General features: G+C 38.1%; 1 protein-coding gene across 1 annotated transcript in view; it reads right to left on the bottom strand.

Moving 5' to 3' along the window:
- HMCN1 (hemicentin 1) overlaps nucleotides 1-19,145 on the bottom strand; it is a 224,346-nt gene that overhangs the window by 134,574 nt on the left and 70,627 nt on the right. The window contains exons 24-33 of the mRNA XM_063426207.1: nucleotides 16,805-17,065; nucleotides 13,231-13,326; nucleotides 12,468-12,662; nucleotides 11,218-11,348; nucleotides 10,099-10,246; nucleotides 9,057-9,183; nucleotides 5,456-5,610; nucleotides 4,465-4,743; nucleotides 2,976-3,257; nucleotides 522-630 (exon numbers count right to left, since the gene is read on the bottom strand). Coding sequence (XP_063282277.1) covers nucleotides 522-630; nucleotides 2,976-3,257; nucleotides 4,465-4,743; nucleotides 5,456-5,610; nucleotides 9,057-9,183; nucleotides 10,099-10,246; nucleotides 11,218-11,348; nucleotides 12,468-12,662; nucleotides 13,231-13,326; nucleotides 16,805-17,065 — 1,783 coding nt within the window. The remainder of the gene's footprint in view (nucleotides 1-521; nucleotides 631-2,975; nucleotides 3,258-4,464; nucleotides 4,744-5,455; nucleotides 5,611-9,056; nucleotides 9,184-10,098; nucleotides 10,247-11,217; nucleotides 11,349-12,467; nucleotides 12,663-13,230; nucleotides 13,327-16,804; nucleotides 17,066-19,145) is intronic.

The raw sequence follows: 19,145 nt of genomic DNA, 5'->3' as shown, positions 1-19,145 counted from the left end.
AATACCAGGTTAAACATGAATTACATATGAATTTCAAATAAAAGGCCGAGAACATTGTTTTGAGAATTGTTTCCAGTTTATCTATTTAACATTCACTTTTAATTAACTTTAATTTGCAACAGTTCACTCTTTATTTTAATAGGCAGTATTTTGGTATATTGTAATTTAGCAAATAGCTATATTTCATTAGTGGACAGTCCTGAAAATATCAGCTTACGTATATAAAATAAAATAAAATAATTGGTTTTATATTGAAGAATTTTGGAACTTACAATTTTCATTATTTTTATTTATTGAAAAGGCTATTATTATTGCTGCACTGCACAACGGGTAACAAATCAAACAAATAAAATGTCCCAAACAGGAAAAGTATATCAAAACAAGGTAAGACAAGAGCTCAATCAACCTTAAAATAGAGGCAAGTATGTTGGGAAAAATAAAATTCAGGAAGGTGCATCTAACAGTAAAAGGACTGGAACCAGGTATTTAGACATAAATAAAGTTATTAAATACATGCTTACGCTATAGTTGGCAGAGGTGTCCCAAACACATTGCATTCCAGTTCCACAGGGCCTTTGGCAATTACAGTGTGATCTTCAGAATCCTGTGCATCTTCTATTGATGGAGGAACTAATAATGTTTGTGATAAAAAATAATAAATATATATATATATTAATTTTTTTAAACTGATTGATTAAAGAAAACTATGGTGATTTGTTTTTGTTTTTTTACTTTCAGATTAAAGTAACACTCCAAACACCATAACTACTAACGTGCTCTGCAGTGGTTATGATGCCAGCAGTGCCATGCTACCTCCCTCCTTCACCCATTGAAGTAAAGCAGCCAGATCATTCTCCCAATATGCCAGACTGTTATTACTGCCTTTTTAACCTGCCAAAAGTAATGGTACAATTTAGTATCTGTTGGTCACTGAGCTGACTGCCTCATACATAGCTATGATTGGTGTAACGGATGTCTGATGTTAGCTATTACACTCGTTTGTATATGTAGTGTATAACGAAATAGGCAGTCATCATTCTTCATTTTTAATGAAATTATAATGAAAACATATGAAAACAACGAAGACATTAGGAAAGCTCAATAACCAAGATCCATATCTAATGACGCACACAGCAAGTACATAATTCTCACTGGTGCCAAATCAGTGTAATTTGCATTATTACATATTTAACAAAATAAAAAAGGACACATGCACACCTCCCATTTTACATATCCAAAAGAATGACGCTAATTATAGTCGAAATATCTGCAACCAGCAAGGCTTACCCTCGAGTTTTCTAATGACATATTAATAGATGTTGGTTAAATGGTTAGGCCAGTCTCTGAAAATAGCACATTAACGTGACTTACAGTAATTGCTACGGAGATCTATGATACACCCACATATATAATCTATTGCTGTGAGTTTCAGTGCTGTAGAGCCAAGGTACTCACTTACTGTGAATTTTATCGTTGTGGAGCTCTGTGATACGCTCATACACACTGCACATTATTGTGAGTTTTATTGCTATGAAGATTCACTGACGTGTCTTTTAGTCCACCTATTGTACAGCGCTGCAGAATTTGTTGGTGCTTTATAAATAATAATAATAATAATATGCACTGCACTTATTCTTTCAGTTTTATTGTTACAAAGATTTGTAATACACTCCTACACACAGCACATTTCTCTGGACTTTATTGTCGGGATATGCTCATACACATATAATATAAAGACTTATCATAACACCAGGATATAAAAGTAGGTACAGTGAGTGACACCAGAATATAATAGAGAAATGGAAGAATTTAGGTGATAAAAATGAACACTATTTTGAGGGTATTGTAAATGTTACATATTGTATTGTTGACCCTGTTTTTTTCCACATAATATAGAATCATTGTACACATTTGAATAATGAAGTTTATAAGTGCACTTGTACTGTACTATAATTAAATTATGCTATAAAATTATATAATTGCCCTGCCAGTGCAAGTTAAATGGCCCTTTTAATTGAGATAAATTGAAAAAAATAAATATATAACTGCTTTGGAATTCAAACATGGTATGCATGAAATTACTGCAAAGAGATGTAATTTTTCGGTTCACTGATATTTTGCTATATGCATTTTGTCGTTGAGAGTGATGAATCTTTGAGAACAGCTACTTTAGCAGCATAATTCATTACTTGTGTGGCTGTGATCTCTTAAAAGAAAATGTATACAGCAGAGCTGCTGAACCAGTTCTTGTTAAACTACAACTCCCATAACGCTCTGCCAGTGGATTTAAAAAAAAAAAAAAAGGAAGCAAGCTGACTCCCAAATGAAAGTTGCTCTTATATTTTCAAAATGAAAAAAATGAAAGTTGCTCTTATAGAGACACACTTAGCACCATTTTTTATTATTATTTGTATTACCATTATTCTGCTAATTAAAGCTTTAGTATTTTATATTTTATAATTTGCTCACAACAATTGTTTCATAATTAGATAGCCAGTATTAATTTTCAATGTGGATATGTTGCACTGCACTATACTGAATTAGTAGTGGGGAAACCGGTTCATTAATTGAGGTATTCCAAAGGATCACTTTAAGTGTTACTGCAAGCACTTCACTGATCTGAAATGTTCACAGTGCCAGGAGTCTGTATGTGCAATGTTTAGTTTTGAAACACTGCACATTCAGAGATGAATCCCTTGGCTGCCAGATGATTCCACCTTGCAGTGTCATTAGCCAGCTTGCTAATATCAATCCCATCTGACGCCAGCATGCATGTTTCCCCTCTACCATGTCACACATGTCTTCCACTCAGCCCCTCCCCTCCCACACACCCCTTCGGTGAAATATATTTAAAAAAAAAAAAAAAAATTAAGTTTGGAGGGGAACCCTTTAATTCCTTTCACTACTTCGGCATATGAATAATTTATAAAACACTTTTCATAAATTGTCGGTTAGCAAGTTTACCATTGCTTTACCTAGAACAGTAACTTTGTATTTAATTTCTGCTTCTCCTGCTATGTTGGTTGCCACGCAGGAATATTGTCCGTGGTCTGATTCTGCTGCATTCTTTATCTCCAGTTTTTTCCCATTATACTGAATTTGGATGTTGTTGTTTATCTCTACAGGCACACCATCTTTTAGCCAAGTTAACAGGGGTTGTGGGTGACCAACTGCGTCACAGTCAAGTAGGAGTGAATTGCCAACTGTAACTTTTTTTATTTCAATTTTGCTCGAATGTCCAATTATAGTAGCTGGAACTATAAAAAAAACGAATCAGTATAATGCAGAATATTTTCAATATCTTAAAGAGCTCACTTTATCAGATTGTGCAAATGCAAGCACGCATAAACACACACATAAATAACATTGGTCATATGTCCTTGATAAGTAACCTGGCAGAATTCTGGGGTTTGTAGCATCCTCATAATACCAGCATAATGTAAACTTTCTGATTATATGAAGGTATGATGCCTATATTGAGCAATTACAGTTGCCTAGCTATAAACAGTAGGGATGTGCATGGTCAAAAAATGTGGTTTGGTTTGGAAATTCGGGTAAGTAAAAAAATTCTGCCCTTCAGCAATTCGGTTCGGCACTTCCGAAATTCAAAACTTTGTCAATTCGGAACTTTTGCAATTTTGGACTTCGGAATTCAGAACATCTGTAGGGCTCCTTAACCCTTCCCCTACCCCTACTCCTAGCCCTACCCCTAACCCTAACCTTAACCCTACCCCTGCCAATATCCCTAACCTTACCCTTAACCCTAACCACCACAAACACTTATACATCTATAGGGCTCCAAGTGGCAAGAATTAGCTGATTGGTCATGATTCCTGTCATCATTCACATAATTTTCCCTCCCTCTCTTGTTTTGCTACTTTATAGAAATCCAAAGCACTTTGGCACTTCCGAAAATTCAGCTTTTCGGCAATCTGGCACTTTGGCAATTCGGTTCAGTTTGGCATATCCAAAATTCGGACTTCGGCACTTTGGAAATTTGGAACTGCGGCAATTCGGGACTTCGGAATTTGGAACATCTGTAGGACTCCCTAACCCTACCCCTAACTCTACCCCTAACCCTACCCCTAACACTACCCCTAGCCCTAACCCTACTCCTAACCCTACCCCTGTCTCTACCCTTAACCCTACCCCTATCCCTATTCCGGTTTGGCACTTTGGAAATTCAGACTTCGGCACTTCGGAAATTCGGCAATTCTGCATTGTCCGAAATTCGGCTGAATTCCCATTTGGAACGAAATGAATTAGACATGTCTAATAAAAAGGCATTGCAACTGAAACCGGCACTACTGAAACATACATTAACACATGATCGGAATCCTCTTTATCCTCTCCTTAACAGTACACTTATTACGGAAGATGTTGAATGTAATTTTATTCTTTGCTTGTCATCAATCATTTTTATCTACATAAATAATGATAAAAATAGCAAACATCGTACAGTACCATATATATCAACCAGATAGGTCTTCTCTGCAGATCCTGCAAGATTAGTCGCCTGACAAATGTAATTGCCGGAATCTGTGATTTGAGACTCCAGGATGCGTAGATATTTCCCTTGGTCTTTGTACAGAACATGAGAAGTGGGGCGAATAGCTTGCCCGTCTTTGTGCCATGTTAAGGTAGGGGTGGGCATTCCCCTGGCATCACATTCCAAGTTGATTTCACTGCCCTCAGTAAATGATAACTCAGTGGTACTGTTCCCATCCTTTATGCTTGGAGGAACTGTACAAGAGATAATGGCACAAAGAGAAAATTAATTCATGCCTAATATGCAGGGCCAAAGATAATTGAAGTCATAAACAAAATGCTTACTCCACCTCTCCACACCATCTATAACATAGAATCCCCACTCTTATAACCCATACTACATACTTAACCTACACTACCTGAAGAGCACGCATAATCCAGTTTCCCGCATCCCATTTAAGCACCCTCCAGCTCTCCACATCTCATATAACCCACACTACCTTAACCAGCCCATGAACAGAGACTTCAGCAAACTGTGGAATAATCAGAATACACTATGTTAACCAGTCTGCTTCCTTGTGTTTAAAAAAAAAAAAAAGAAACATCCACATCTATAACCTAAACTAACATTTGTACCAGCTAATGTTTGAAGAGGCATTTCAGTCTTCACATGACATGCATATTTTGTTTTGTTTTCTCAATTAATTGTCGATAAAAGATAAAGTACGTATATAGATCGAATGATAGCTAAGAGGCTCATAAGCATGTAGACATGCGTACCTTAATGAAATATTTGAATGTATAGCTAATGCTTTATATAACATGCAAATTACATTTGACATAAAAAATCTTTGCTGATGACATGCACCCACCATGTGATACAATACAAGTATTTGTTTAGCTGATAGCATGAATTATGTTATGATATTTAATAGAATAACTTACACTAAAGTCATGCTACACTTACTGTTAACGGTAAGTTTAAATTGCTTGATATGTGATCCAGCCGTGTTGGTTGCAATACATTTATAATGTCCACTGTCACTCAAGTGTGAATTCTTTATTTGAAGGAGTTGTGTTCTTTCCAAAATCTTGATATTAGTATCTCCAGGAGAAATTGCTCTAAAAATATATATATATATTTAAACTTTTTTTTTTTAAATTAAATTAAGACAAAATATGAATGTCTACCAATATAAAACAACTCTTTTATTTTGCATGTTAACCTGCAATAACTGAGGAATGCATAATGAAATGTGAAACTTGCAAATGTAAAACTGTATTGATCATGTGTAAAACATAACCCCTTAAAGACACAACTTCTGGAATAAAAGGGAATCATGATGGAATATTTCCGTCATGTGTCTTTAAGGGGTTAAGAGTTGGTTATTTCATTCTACTAATAGACTTCTTAAAGGGAAACTATAGTGCTAGGAAAACAAATGTAATAGTGTCCTCCCCCCTCCCCCTTTATGCACCCCTCACCCCCCCCCCCCCCCCCCCCACCACCACCACCACCTTCCACCCTTTCCCAGTGACATTCTGGCAAAATAGAAAAAAAAGTTAAAAATCCTTCTGTCGCTTACTTGATTCCAGCTCTGATGTCCCTCAGTGTGGGTCAGGCTCTGCCTCCGCTCCTTCTCTGGTTAGTGCAGCCAGCTCATTAGAACTACCCATAGGAAAACATTGAACCAATGCTTTCCTGTGGGGTTTTAGATGACTGGTAGACAGCCACTAGAGGTATAGTTAGCCCTGCAAGGTAATTATTGCAGTTAATCAATAACTGCAATAATTACCATTGCAGGGTTAAGGGGACTGGGACAGTGCACCCAGACCACTTCAATGAGATGAAGTGGTCTGGGTGCCTATAGTGTCCCCAATCACTTCCTCTTCTCTCCCTCTTTCAGGATCTGTTCTTAATTTCTTCCAATCTGCTCCAATCTGCTCTAGTTTTCTTTAAAACATAAGACAAAGTAGGGACTATTTTGTCTTATGTATTTTTCCTACGCTTGACCAGCTTTGACCCAGCTTTCTCAATTTTACAACAATTCTCACCTTCCTCCTGCTGCTTCATTCGGCGTTTCGAACGAGGGCGAAACTACCAAATTTCGTCCTAACAGAATGAGAACAGTTTGTCCGTTCGTGTTAGGACGCAATTCGGGACTTTTGTTCGGATAGGAATTTCATTCAAATGAATAAAAAAAAAAAAAAGATCCTATTCTTGCAGCAGCTGCATCTTGCAGCTTAGTAAATAGCTCCCTAATTCCCACGGTATTAGGGAACTATCTTCTAAAAGGCCGAAAGACCTAAATTGGTCTTTCAGCCACATTTAGAAATACTAAGTAGATTACTTAGTATTAGTAATGAATCTGCCCCTACCCGCTATACCTCGAGTAGGTATATGAAAAAATTACATTGTCATGTTTTTTTATGTTTTTTATTTGAAAGGTATGCACTGCAATGCACTAATGCTGCAGCCTATAAATATTATCACTAGTGTAAAATATATTGAAGTAAACTAATAACTGGTAGTGAAGAGTTTAGTCCGTAGCAGCTTTCCTATTTCTGAGGCTAGCACACTGTATAGATTAAATTGTAATAGCCTCAAGCAGCAATCATGGATAACAAGAACACTTCAAGTCCGCAGCAACTGAACTTGATTGAGGAAGCAACATATGGTGTTGATTTTGTGTTGTTGCTTGATTTGTAGTTGCCAAGACACATGAAACGTAGTAAGTTGTGTATGTAAAGTGCGTATTTACATTAAGAATATCTTGTAATATGTTTGGGTTATTTCATGTTTTTGTTATGTATAAATAAACTCTGTGTGGTCCTTTCTTACATTCAAGCCAAGCATAAATTCATGCTCTGAGTATAGAGATATTACATATACTTGCATAATGCCATATTTTAAACATTAAAATACTTGTCAAGAGTTGGCTTTCTAATCAAGCCCTTTGCATCCAAGTGTTTCTTCTAGGAGAAAGTATTTTCGAAGCAGTTGTTAGAGATATCTAAAATGATCAGTACTTCCTTGTATGGAACAGTTTTACATCACTACCACACAAATATGCTCTATTATATAGCTTTTTTTATTATATGGCTTTTTTTTCCTCCAACATTAAGGGTGAGCTGTCACTTTTCAGGATATTTAATATCAGGTTTACTCTCTGTTTAAAAAATATGTTTGTTAGGTTTTAAAAATAAAATGCAGAAATCCATCCACATGTCATTATCTAGAAATTTAGTGCCTCAATAAGTCCTAGTTATAAGCTCTAGGCCTCTCAACGACCTTTATCTTGGCGGGACATTCCCAAATTTAGTGTCCTGCCCTGTCATCCTTCTTTTGCTCCGTGGTTTCAGACTTTTGGAGACGTCAGGGAACAATTTCCACAAAGCATCGCTCTATGCACAGGGCTTTAGAACCACAATGAAGCAGCTGTTACGACTACTAAAGAACAACACGCAAAACTATGTAACATCTACATAGAATAGAAAAATAGACAGAATAGACATTCCTTAGAATGGCCGGATTAATACGTTGAAAGACAGAGAATGGTCTAAGGAAAGCCGAGGTCAAGGAAGCCAGAAATACACAAGATTGATAAGAAAGCCAAGTCAGGGAAACTAGAGATCAAAATAGTCAGGAATAGCCAAAGTCAGAATACCGGGAATATCACTAACAAGGACAAGAAAACACAGTCTCGGGAACCAGGAACAGAAACTACAACAGGGCAATGAGATAGGGAAATTCAGGGATTTAAATACCCCTCCTTGGGCTGTGATTGGTCAGAGCTTGGTCTCTGACCCCAGAACATGTGCGCGCGTTGACATTGTGATGTCACACGTACGTTCACATGACCTTTGGAGGCAGAGCTACAAATGGCTGCGACCTTGTGGTCATCACCATTTTTGCTCCAGTGTGTGGAGGGGACGGAAGACCCAGTGGGTCGGCTCCAGGCTCATTGCTTAACAGGTAAGTCCTCCAACCTGTCAGCGTGGTCACACCGATCAGGTGCGACCATGTGCAGCCGCGAGCCGGGGACCATGACAAATGCACACCCTGCATCCACGCTGGTGTGCATTTAAGCCAGGCTGACCTGCCAATTCTTCACCTTTGCTTTACTGGGTGAATCTGCCCCTTTGGGCTGTGCCAGTGATGAAATTCATGGCACAGGCCCACCCTTCATGAGATTCCAATGTTAGAGGATTTGTGAGCTCTCTCTTTTGCACCTTGCGGTCACCATAGAGAAATTATAAAGAGAAAACGAGAAACAAAACAAAACAATGTTTCTCTTTCTCCTTTTCATTTGCAACAATTACCTTGGCTTTGCCTTGTCTGAACAGGATTGTGATGACATTTGCTAAATCATTAATATAAGTTTAAAAGAAAACTAAGCATTTCATGAAAAAAAATTGGTTGTTTTTTTGTGATTTATTTAATGGTGTTATTTGCAAAGAACTAACCGTTCCCCTTTAAGGAGAATGAAAATAATATTGTATATTGTCTATTCTGTTTCTCATCTTGGTCCATGACAAGTAATCGTACTTAACAAATAAAATCTCACCTGTTGTCTTTGAACCACTGAATGAGTGGGAATGGTACGCCACTCACTCTACACTCCAGGTAAGCCGCTAATCCCGCATTTACAGTGACATCACTAACTAATCCACTACCTGCAATTGTGGGGGGATCTACAAAAATAAAATAAACACATGTTGAATAAACATAGTACACAAATAAAGAAAATGTCTACACATTTGTATTGTATTCTGGTTTAGCAAACTAACATCAGACCCATCATCAAACAAAGTCTATGGAACGTGATTGTATATTGTAGACTGTACATTGCCCACGCATTTTGTAGCAAAGAGTCAAAGTATGAAATGCAAGCATGCTGGGTGCCACACGCAGCCGTAAAAAATATAATGAAATATGAAATGCACACTAAAAGATGAATGATAAAAGAAAGGTTTATTGTCAATATATGTGGTTCTGGCTGCCAGTAAATAAAAATGCTGGTCTCCTAATCCCTGGATGTCTGTACTGGCAAAACCATTTACAGATAAATGTGTCTCTGATACTACCTTGTGTTAAAACAGAAGGGGCTATGCATCTGTAAAGAAATTAAAATCACAGACAAAAGAGAAAGACTGGTATTTGAGGGGGAAACAAGAGTAGGAGAGCATCTGAGGAATAGAGGGGAAGTTATCCTGGAATCAGAGGAAATGGGGGAATTGTGGTAGCTGTTGGAGGTAGACTGCAAAGTTCTAACCATCTCACATTTAACATGAGAACGAAAGGAATCATTAACAATGTTGCACTACTTTTCAGATGATGACACTTTGATAAATCTTCACTATTTTAAGAACTGCCTCATAATTAAAAAAAAAGAATGTTTGTGAGTTTTTCATCTGCCACTCAAGAAACACTTGATGAAGCCAGCAGGTAAGAGATTGTGGTCATGATTACTGCTTCTAAAAGTATTTATATTAAAATGGGAGAAAGTGGCTTATAAACCATGTGCTTTGTAATTTATGAGAAGTATGCTCGGCCCTGCTACCTTAAAAGAAGTTGAATTTCATCCGTCTTGAAATTTGGATACCTACCTAGAAGATCCACAAAGAACTGTTTTTCACTGTCCCCGGCAATGTTTGTTGCTTTGCATTTATACAGCCCAGCATCGTTCATAGAGGTTTTCAAAAACTTCAAGATTTTTCCTTTTTCTAAAATTTGAATATCGGAATTCTCAACAACCTAAAACAATATAAACAGAGTATAACCAAGTGTTTTTGTGTAATTTGGGGGGGGGGGGAGGGGGTTGATTACCAGTTATTGTTACACTATAATGCCAATGATGCCTTGCCAGTGTTGAGGTTAAAATCAGTCTGGCCTATTTAAATTAGCATTTTAAAGGTAAAAGTTGGGTGAATGGAAGAAGTTTACTAGCAGATTTCAATTCCTTCTGTGTACAGCCTCAGTTTGCTCAGCGAAAGGGTTGCACTGACTTGGAGTTCAGTTATCAGCTTTATACTGATAAAAAGTGTTAGCTGAAGTACAACTCCCAGAAAGCTTTGCCTTACTTTCTGATGACACAGAACATGGTTTTTATTTCTAATGCTGCAAATTAGAAAGGAGAGACATAAAGATATGCAGGTACTATAAACATCAATAGGGAAGTATTTTAAAATCAAGGAGATGTAGCAGAGGAGAGTCAAGATTACTATTCAAACTCCAAAACATTTAAAATGCTTTTGTGTTTTCAGAAAAATTCTACAATATCGGGCATACAAACATTTGCTAATTATCTAATCCTAAAGCTACAAAATGTATAATGGTGTTTTACAAAATATATATATATATATTCCATTCAAAAGATTGCCTTTTTTCCCTTTTTTTCCCCTGTTTGAATTTTGCAGACTGTGTGCCAATCAGCATGAAGATGTCCTGTGTCCAAAAAACATGGTCAATATGAAAAAACTAGCTAGTGGTACAGGTTATTCTCAAGGTGAACATAAATACATATGTTTGTACCATTGCCATTAATGGGATACCAATAAAATGTCATAAAAGGTTCACTTGTTACAACACCTGACTCTAGTTAGTAAAACGCGTTCACTGTGTTATTTTTATGCCTACTCAGTAAAATGCATCCATATCAATAAATCTCCCAAAGATAGTCACAATTGAGAAAACACATATTAGAAGAATCCCTACACAGTATACACCTGAGTATCTCCTTTGTACCAGACAATGAGAGGGAGAGGACTTCCCGATGCTTCACAATATAAAGTTGTGTCATGACTCAGTAAAACAGAAACATTTGTCAGCTTTTCCCTGTCTCTGATGACCGGAGGATCTGAAAAACAGGATTTGTACTTAATTAAAGCCTGAATTACCATGAATATATTTTTCCGTCAATTAATTAGCAAAGAATGTGCAAATTTGCAAAAGGAAGCACGTATTTACACTAGATTCTAATTGCTTCTTAGACAATTAATAACATGTGTGTGATTCAACAACCATCTGCATCAAATTAGGAACTTGGCAAACACTACATTTTTAATGAGATACCCGTTACAGTGCCAGCCGTAAAAGGCTAAATAAGATTTTGGACTTCACATACAGAAGTGTTTTTAATTAAAAAGAATAATAGCACTTTGTGTTTAAATGCTGCAGGAAGCAAATTCATTAAAGGGTTACTCCAATTGCTACTCCAAAGGGTTACTCCAAAGGGTTACTCCAATTGCTTTTAGAAGTGGTCGTGGTGCAAGCAATCTGCATGCGCAGTGTTACAGCTTGAAATGTTGCCTATACAGAGATATAAATGATTCTGTGCTGGGATGCAGTAACACCACTGGCACATGTGACTTGGGCAGCCTGGAATTCTATTCTGGATTGATAAATATCAGTTCTGTGCATTAAAAAGTCCATTGTCAACATGCACTTCACAATGGGTGATGGTGCAATTAGCACGTTCTAGACAGTGCTGTGAGTGCACCTTTAAGAAGACTGGCAAAGTACTGTGTGCACGCAGCCTGAACGCACACAGTCCAAACAAATGGCTCAGTTGAAATTTGTACTCTCCCTAATGCCAGCCCTACATGATATTGTATAGTTCTTTTTTTTTCCCTTTCCTTGTCTCTTCCTTTTGTTTACCTACTCAGATAGGCACTCACATCTCATGAATGAGAACACTGCCTTTTCATTGAAAACACTTTTATAAACCTTCCAATATGTTTGTAGCAGTAAATTATTAGTTAATTTGCATATGGGGGCTTCATTTTCAACCAGTACAAGATTTCTCAATCTACCTATGTAGCGTATATATTATCGCAGCAAGATATTTGGCATTAACATGTGTTAAGGGTAGTACTAGTTGAATATTAAAGGTGAATATAAGCACTAGTAAATATCATTGTTAGTGATTTCATGGAAACCACACCACTTAGAAAAACAGAAATGTTTTTAAACATACCATGAACCTTCAGGCTGTATTTTCGCTCTGTTAGCCCTGCTTCATTAATTGCAACACAAGTGTACTCTCCATTATCATACGGTGTTAAGGAATCAATGATGAGCATTGTACCACCCTCGATAATGTTGATCCCAGGTTCAGCACCCGTTAATTCCTTGTTATTACGCAGCCATTTAATAATTGGCTTGGGGTTACCTAAAACAAACAGGATTTAAATGTACATTGAGACAAGAGAAAGTATCTACGTGTGCACACTATTAAATATAGTCAATACTTATAAAGGTCCAAATTGGTGAACCGAAATGCCACTATGATTTTGAATTAAAATGGGATAAACGTTCATTGAAGATATTTGAATGAAGAAAGATTTGTGAGTGCACTATCATTGTTTTGATTTTGCAAGTACCGGTATGTAAGTATGTGTGTGTATGTTTGTGGTTGTGAAAAGGCAAACAACCACATTAGAAAAGTAAACTCATTTATGTTTTGTCAAATGAAACACGATTTTATATTTCTTGACGTTAAGAGAGTGTTAAAGGTTACATTCTGTTGAATGAGTCTCGAAGGTGCTGACCAGCAAAATCTAGACCAATTTGTTCCCAGTGTGAAACCAACAAATTTATCATGACCAGTATTTCAAATGATCACTACACACTTCTAGTCAACACATTTTAAGTCCTACAGACAGCAGAATCCATAAAGGTCATGAAAAAAGCGTGTGAAAAGTTTATAGGGTGGTTATACTACTTGTTTATAACCCTACCTTTTGCTGGACATGGGAACGAAATCGGTTGCTTTGAGACTCGTTCTTGAAATGGGTTGTTATAAGGAGGCTCTAGATCTGAGAGTGTGGGAGGCGCTGTGAGGGATCAGAAAGCAAATTAAAAACACAATTTTATGTCCTTCACGCTTAAACCACAATAACTAAAAAAACACTTACCATTAAATGTCTTAAAGAAACTAAAACATAGCATAGTAATACAATTAAGTTCATATAGCTCAGTGTCAGATGGTAAGAGATTCAGTTTTTTAATATATTGTATTTGCGTAGCACATTTTGAGAAGATCTGATGGCAAATGTGTGTTTTCCTGTATACCTATCACAATAAAGAGATTTAGAAAAATCTATCTATCTATCTATCTATCTATCTATATATATGTATCTTAAACTACATATATATATATATATATATATATGTGTGTATATATATATATATATATATATATATATATATATTTATATATATATATATATACTACAATACTTACATTTACATACGCTTTACATAAAACTAATTTAAATGACTGGTAAACAACGTTCAAAATATTAGGCCAAAACAATTATATTTAGAATATTTGCCAATTCTGTGACTTTCTGACTTGTTTTTTCCCTATTTGGGTTTGAATTAGCCATAAACCAATTGTTCCTCAAAGGGTTTAAATATAAAAACAGCACATTTTTTCAGCAGATTTTATATTTTACATTTTTTTCATTGTTTATGCTGTGGAATATTGTTCATGTCTTCCTTTAGCCCTGATAATACTTATAAAATCGCATATACCGTATTTATCGGCGTATAACACGCACCTTTTCTCCCTGAAAATAGGGGGCAAATGATGTGTGCGTGTTATACGCCGATATACCGTATTTTTCACTCCATAAGATGCACTTTTTTTCCCCTCAAAAGTGAGGGGAAATGTCTGTGCGTCTTATGGAGCGAATGTGAAGGTTTACTTACCTGTCTTGAAGCGTGGGCCGGTGTTCAGCGCGCACCGCGGTACTGGAACTTCAATTCCAGGTTCCGGTTTCCGGCGGGACTGAAAGGAAGTGAGCACTCAGTGTGCACACTTCCTTTCAGTCCCGCCGGAAACCGGAACCTGAAATTGAAGTTCCTGTACCGCGGTGCGCGCTGTGAAGCCGGCCCACGCTTCAAGACAGGTAAGTAATTATGGGACAAGGGGAGGGAAAGTGCACTATGGGACAAGGGGAGGGGGGGACACTATGGGAGGGGGGGAGAACACTATGGGATGAAGAAGGGAAACACTATGGGAGGGGGTGGAGAATACTATGGGAGGGGGGGAGAATACTATGGAAAGGGGGGGAACACTATGGGATGAGGGGGGGGGCATTATGGGAGGGGGGGAGAACACTATGGGAGGGGGGGAAATTTCCTAAAATTTCCTTCTTAAAATGAGGTGCGTGTTATACGCCGATGCGTGTTATACGCCGATAAATACGGTATTTTTACATATATATATATAACCTTTATACGTTTATCTTTTTTTTTTTTAAATAAATGTGATTAAAAGTGTTTGATGTGGCGGAGCCTGGGACTGAACCCGACCAGACGCCATCTCTGTTAGCTCCCGTCCGAAACGAGCGAAACCGGGTAAAAACTGCCCACCAACCCGCAATAAATTACCTCCGAGGCCTCGCACCGACTCAGGGCACCACGGGGAACGGGCGGATGCCCTTCTTTCAACCCCCGAAGACCGGGAAGGCAAAGCGCCGAACCAAGGCCTGCTACTCACCGCCCCTCTGCTCCCTGGAGACTCTCCTCGACGACTACCGGGGTTACCACGATCCGGGAGACAGAGAGGTGAGCTCAACAGCACCGACTCACACATCTGCGACAATGAGACGCCGCACACAAAAAGGTCAGCAGCACATGCCGGCAGAACAACCCGATATCGGGGAAATGCTGCAACGCCAGTCGCAAACCAAGATGGCGGCGGAAGCAGCCTCTCATACTCCAACGAGGCCTAGTCCACCAGCCCCAACCCCGGCCCGGCACAGCACTGAACCACCAGCCCTCCAAACCATAGGGGAACATAATTTGGCTACCAAGCAAGACCTCCAACACTGGATGCACGAAATCCAGACATTATTAGCCAAAGATATAGGCACTATAAAAGCTGAAGTGCGCCAAAACACCGAAAATATAAGTGCAGTGACCGAGAAAGTAACGGCAGCCAACAACGAGATCATACAGCTTAAAGAGGCAGTACACACCCTGCAAGCAGCCCACCAGGCGCTAACGGTGCAGGTCTCAAACCAAGGGGATCGCCTGCGCCGCAACCACATAAAGCTCCGCGGAGTGCCCACGACAATTACTCAGACCGAGTTACCGCACTTTCTTAGGAGGCTACTGGCTACAATCCTACCACCACCGACAGCCCGGAAAATCACTCTGGAGAGTTTCTACCGGCTACCAGCTGGACCCAACTCACCACCCACAGAAACCAGGGACATTATCCTATGTTGCGCCACGACACAGGATAAAATCACTATCATGTCGGCAGTGAAGGGCAAAACGCCCCTGACATTTGAGAACGCACAACTTCTTTTCTTCCAAGACCTGACTAGGGCAACGCTGCAGTGGCGGAAAACTTTGTACGAACTAACTAGCCGCCTGAGACGTGCTGGAATACAATATCGATGGGGGGCGCCCAGAGTTGTGACACTCACCCACGACGGCACCACCTACAAGGTCACATCTGAGACCGAAATCCCCACTATACTCACCACACTGGGTCTCACCAACCTTCCCACACCTGGAACAGCGAATAACTCGTCTCAGATGGGACATCCCGCCACGACGAGCCCATTTACACCTCGATCCCAAGGAAGCGCATCCTCAACGCCTTGACAGGGACTGTATATCTCGGCTAGCCATGGCTGAAACAACCTCTCGGGACTCAGAGGGAGATTTCGGGCATTGATATGTCCCCGTGACAGATGCTACAGTAGTTAACTAAATGTTATTTGTTTTATGTTTTATGTTTGGCTCATACATGTCCACATGCAGTAGACAACTAAGTCGGGTTCACTAGTCAACTCGTACCACACACTACCGAACTCACTCCCCCCCCCCCCCACATGCTCCTGGGATAAGGGCAACCACTAACATGCAACTACACCTTAGTCCCCCATTTTTTAAATAGCACGGCACTCTTAGCTCATACAAGGGCACACAGACAAAATCTACCTCCCTTGGTACATACACCACAACAGCCAAAAGTAACAGTGACGCAACACCAGAGGAGACACGACACTTACATAGGGCAACACACCATCGCTTACCATACCCAAAGCCAACAGAAGAGAAGCACGTGCTGAAACCTGTTATAACAATGTAATGTAACCTGTTTAAAAAATTATAAAATGTGTGCATATCTATGTGACAGAGAAATTAACCAATTTCCTATTTTACCATGTACAATGCAAAACTCTTGTCGATGATATTGAAATGTAACCTAGCACATCTAAAATAAAGAATTTAAAAAAAAAAAAAAAAAAGTGTTTGATGTAAATCCAAGAAAAGGTATTATGTTACCATGAATCTCTACAGTGACATTGACGCTGTCCTGTCCAATGATGTTGCTAACAATGCAAGTGTATTTCCCAGCATCTGAAATCTTTGCACTTTCAACCCTTAACACATTATCTGGCGGATCTTGCATTGGCTCCAATTTCTGCCAGTCTTTAAGCCACGTTGTTTTCGGAGGAGGTATTCCATGACTTATACAGGTTATTTCAAAGGGGTGACCGACTTTTCCCCTAATAACCTTAGGACCTCGCTGAATTTTGGGAGGAACTGTAAAGTAGAAATAAATTATAATCAAATACATAACTTGGTAACAGACTGAAACAAAAATTGTATCTCTCATTCGAGCTGGGCTGCACATCCAATATCAATCCACTCAGAATATAAAACTGTGTTCTATATGTTTGTTCAACTAATGCTGAGATGCCCCTAGGAGGAGAGGTTAGAAACCTCAGTAGCCAATACGATCATTGGTCTGTCTCTCCACACACTACTCCACATTTATGTATCACACATCATGCACTCATCTATTCAAGCAACCTTTATCAATATGTTTCGATAAACAAATTCCAGGCCATATCAAAGGTATAGTTTTATCAAAAGCATTGCCTTTGGATAGAATATCATTTATTTTTTATAATGACATTTAGATATGTTTGATTGAAGAATAAATGTCTGACAAACAGTTCACATAGATAAAAATAGTATAAGTACCACGGATCATTTTAATGAAGTTGTTGTCTGTTTATCTTTTTGATTTTATTTCCTTATCATTTGAAGAATACCTATAGTTTTTACAAATACCAAACCTGATTTTCAACATTGGTATTAATGCTATAAGCAAGGCTGAATAACAAAACACACAAAACACTTTTTGATTTAGATAGGAAACTGCAAAACATACAAAACACATAAAATGTGTTATTTTATAATAAATCAGACTGTGTATGCCTCGCATTCATTTAACCAATGGATTCAAGTCTGCTGTACAAAAAAAAATAGCAGGAGTGATTTTATTGGTTAGAAAAAGTATGGGGTGTTGGAAAAGTTACAAACAGCTTACTGTCACTTTAAGGTTAGAGGAGTACCATGGGAAATGTAATTCACGAGCATCTGAAAGCTAATCAATATGATATATTCTATACAGTAAACAAATCACACCAATAATGTTATATAAAATATACTTAACCCCTTAAGGACACATGACATGTGTGACATGTCATGATTCCCTTTTATTCCAGAAGTTTGGTCCTTAAGGGGTTAAAGGGTTAGAATGCACAAGCAACTTATACCATAAATAGAAGTGAATTAGGGATAACAATACAAGAGAAGGATTTGTGAATTGTTATAGACAACAAACTAGGCAACAATGTCCAATGTCAATCAGCAGTGGCTAAGGCAAGGAAGCTATTGTCATGTATAAAAAAGGCATTAATTCTCAGGGAAGAGAATATTATTTTTCCTCTTTATAAATCACTGGTAAAACCACATCTTGAATATGCTGTGCAATTTTGGACACCTGCTCTAAAGAAGGATTTTATCGCACTAGAAAAAGTGCAGAGACGGGCAACAAAATTAAATTAATAAAATAAATGGAACATTTTAGCTATGAAGAAAGGTTAACAAATTAAAACCTCTTTAGTTTAGAAAAACAGCACTTCAGATAGGTATGATAACATTATACAAATATAAAAGATTTAGTCTAAGGCAAAGGAACATTTTTTTTTTTACCTTAAGAACAATAAGGATATGGAATTCTCTGCCTGAAGAAGTGGTTTTATCAGAGTCAATACAGATGTTTAAACAGCTACTAGATGCATACTTGCAAAAACAGAATATTCAAGGATATCATCTTTCAATGTAGGGTAATAACTGCTTGATCCAATGATTAATCTGACTGCCATTCTGGGGTCAAGAAGAATTTTTTTCCTAGTTTGTTGAAACATTGGAAGTGCTTCAAACTGTTTTTCTTTTTTTGCCTTCTTTTGTATCAACAGCAAAAACAGATGTGAGCAAGGCTGAACACATGGACACAGGTCTCTTTTCAGCCTATGTAACTATGCATGTAACTGTGTACTCCAATCCTTTTTTGGGGGACCATTTTCTATGGAATATACCCTATTGGGCACTATTTATTAGGTCTCCCCATTTGTTTGCAGTAAAATCTGCAAAACAATGGTTTTAACTTACCTGGAATCCACTGCAAAGGGGAAGGTTAATATGTCCGTTGCCAGCGTGCTGTGAGTGCTGACATTATAAATATTTTATGCACAGAATTGACATTAGTTTGCCCAAAACAGCATGCCAAGCTGCCTATGTCACATGTGCTGGTGGTGTAATTAACCCCTGG

This window comes from Pelobates fuscus, chromosome 7, assembly GCF_036172605.1.
Source record: "Pelobates fuscus isolate aPelFus1 chromosome 7, aPelFus1.pri, whole genome shotgun sequence".
Lineage (NCBI taxonomy): Eukaryota > Metazoa > Chordata > Amphibia > Anura > Pelobatidae > Pelobates > Pelobates fuscus.
This window is presented reverse-complemented; position numbering and strand designations above follow the sequence as displayed.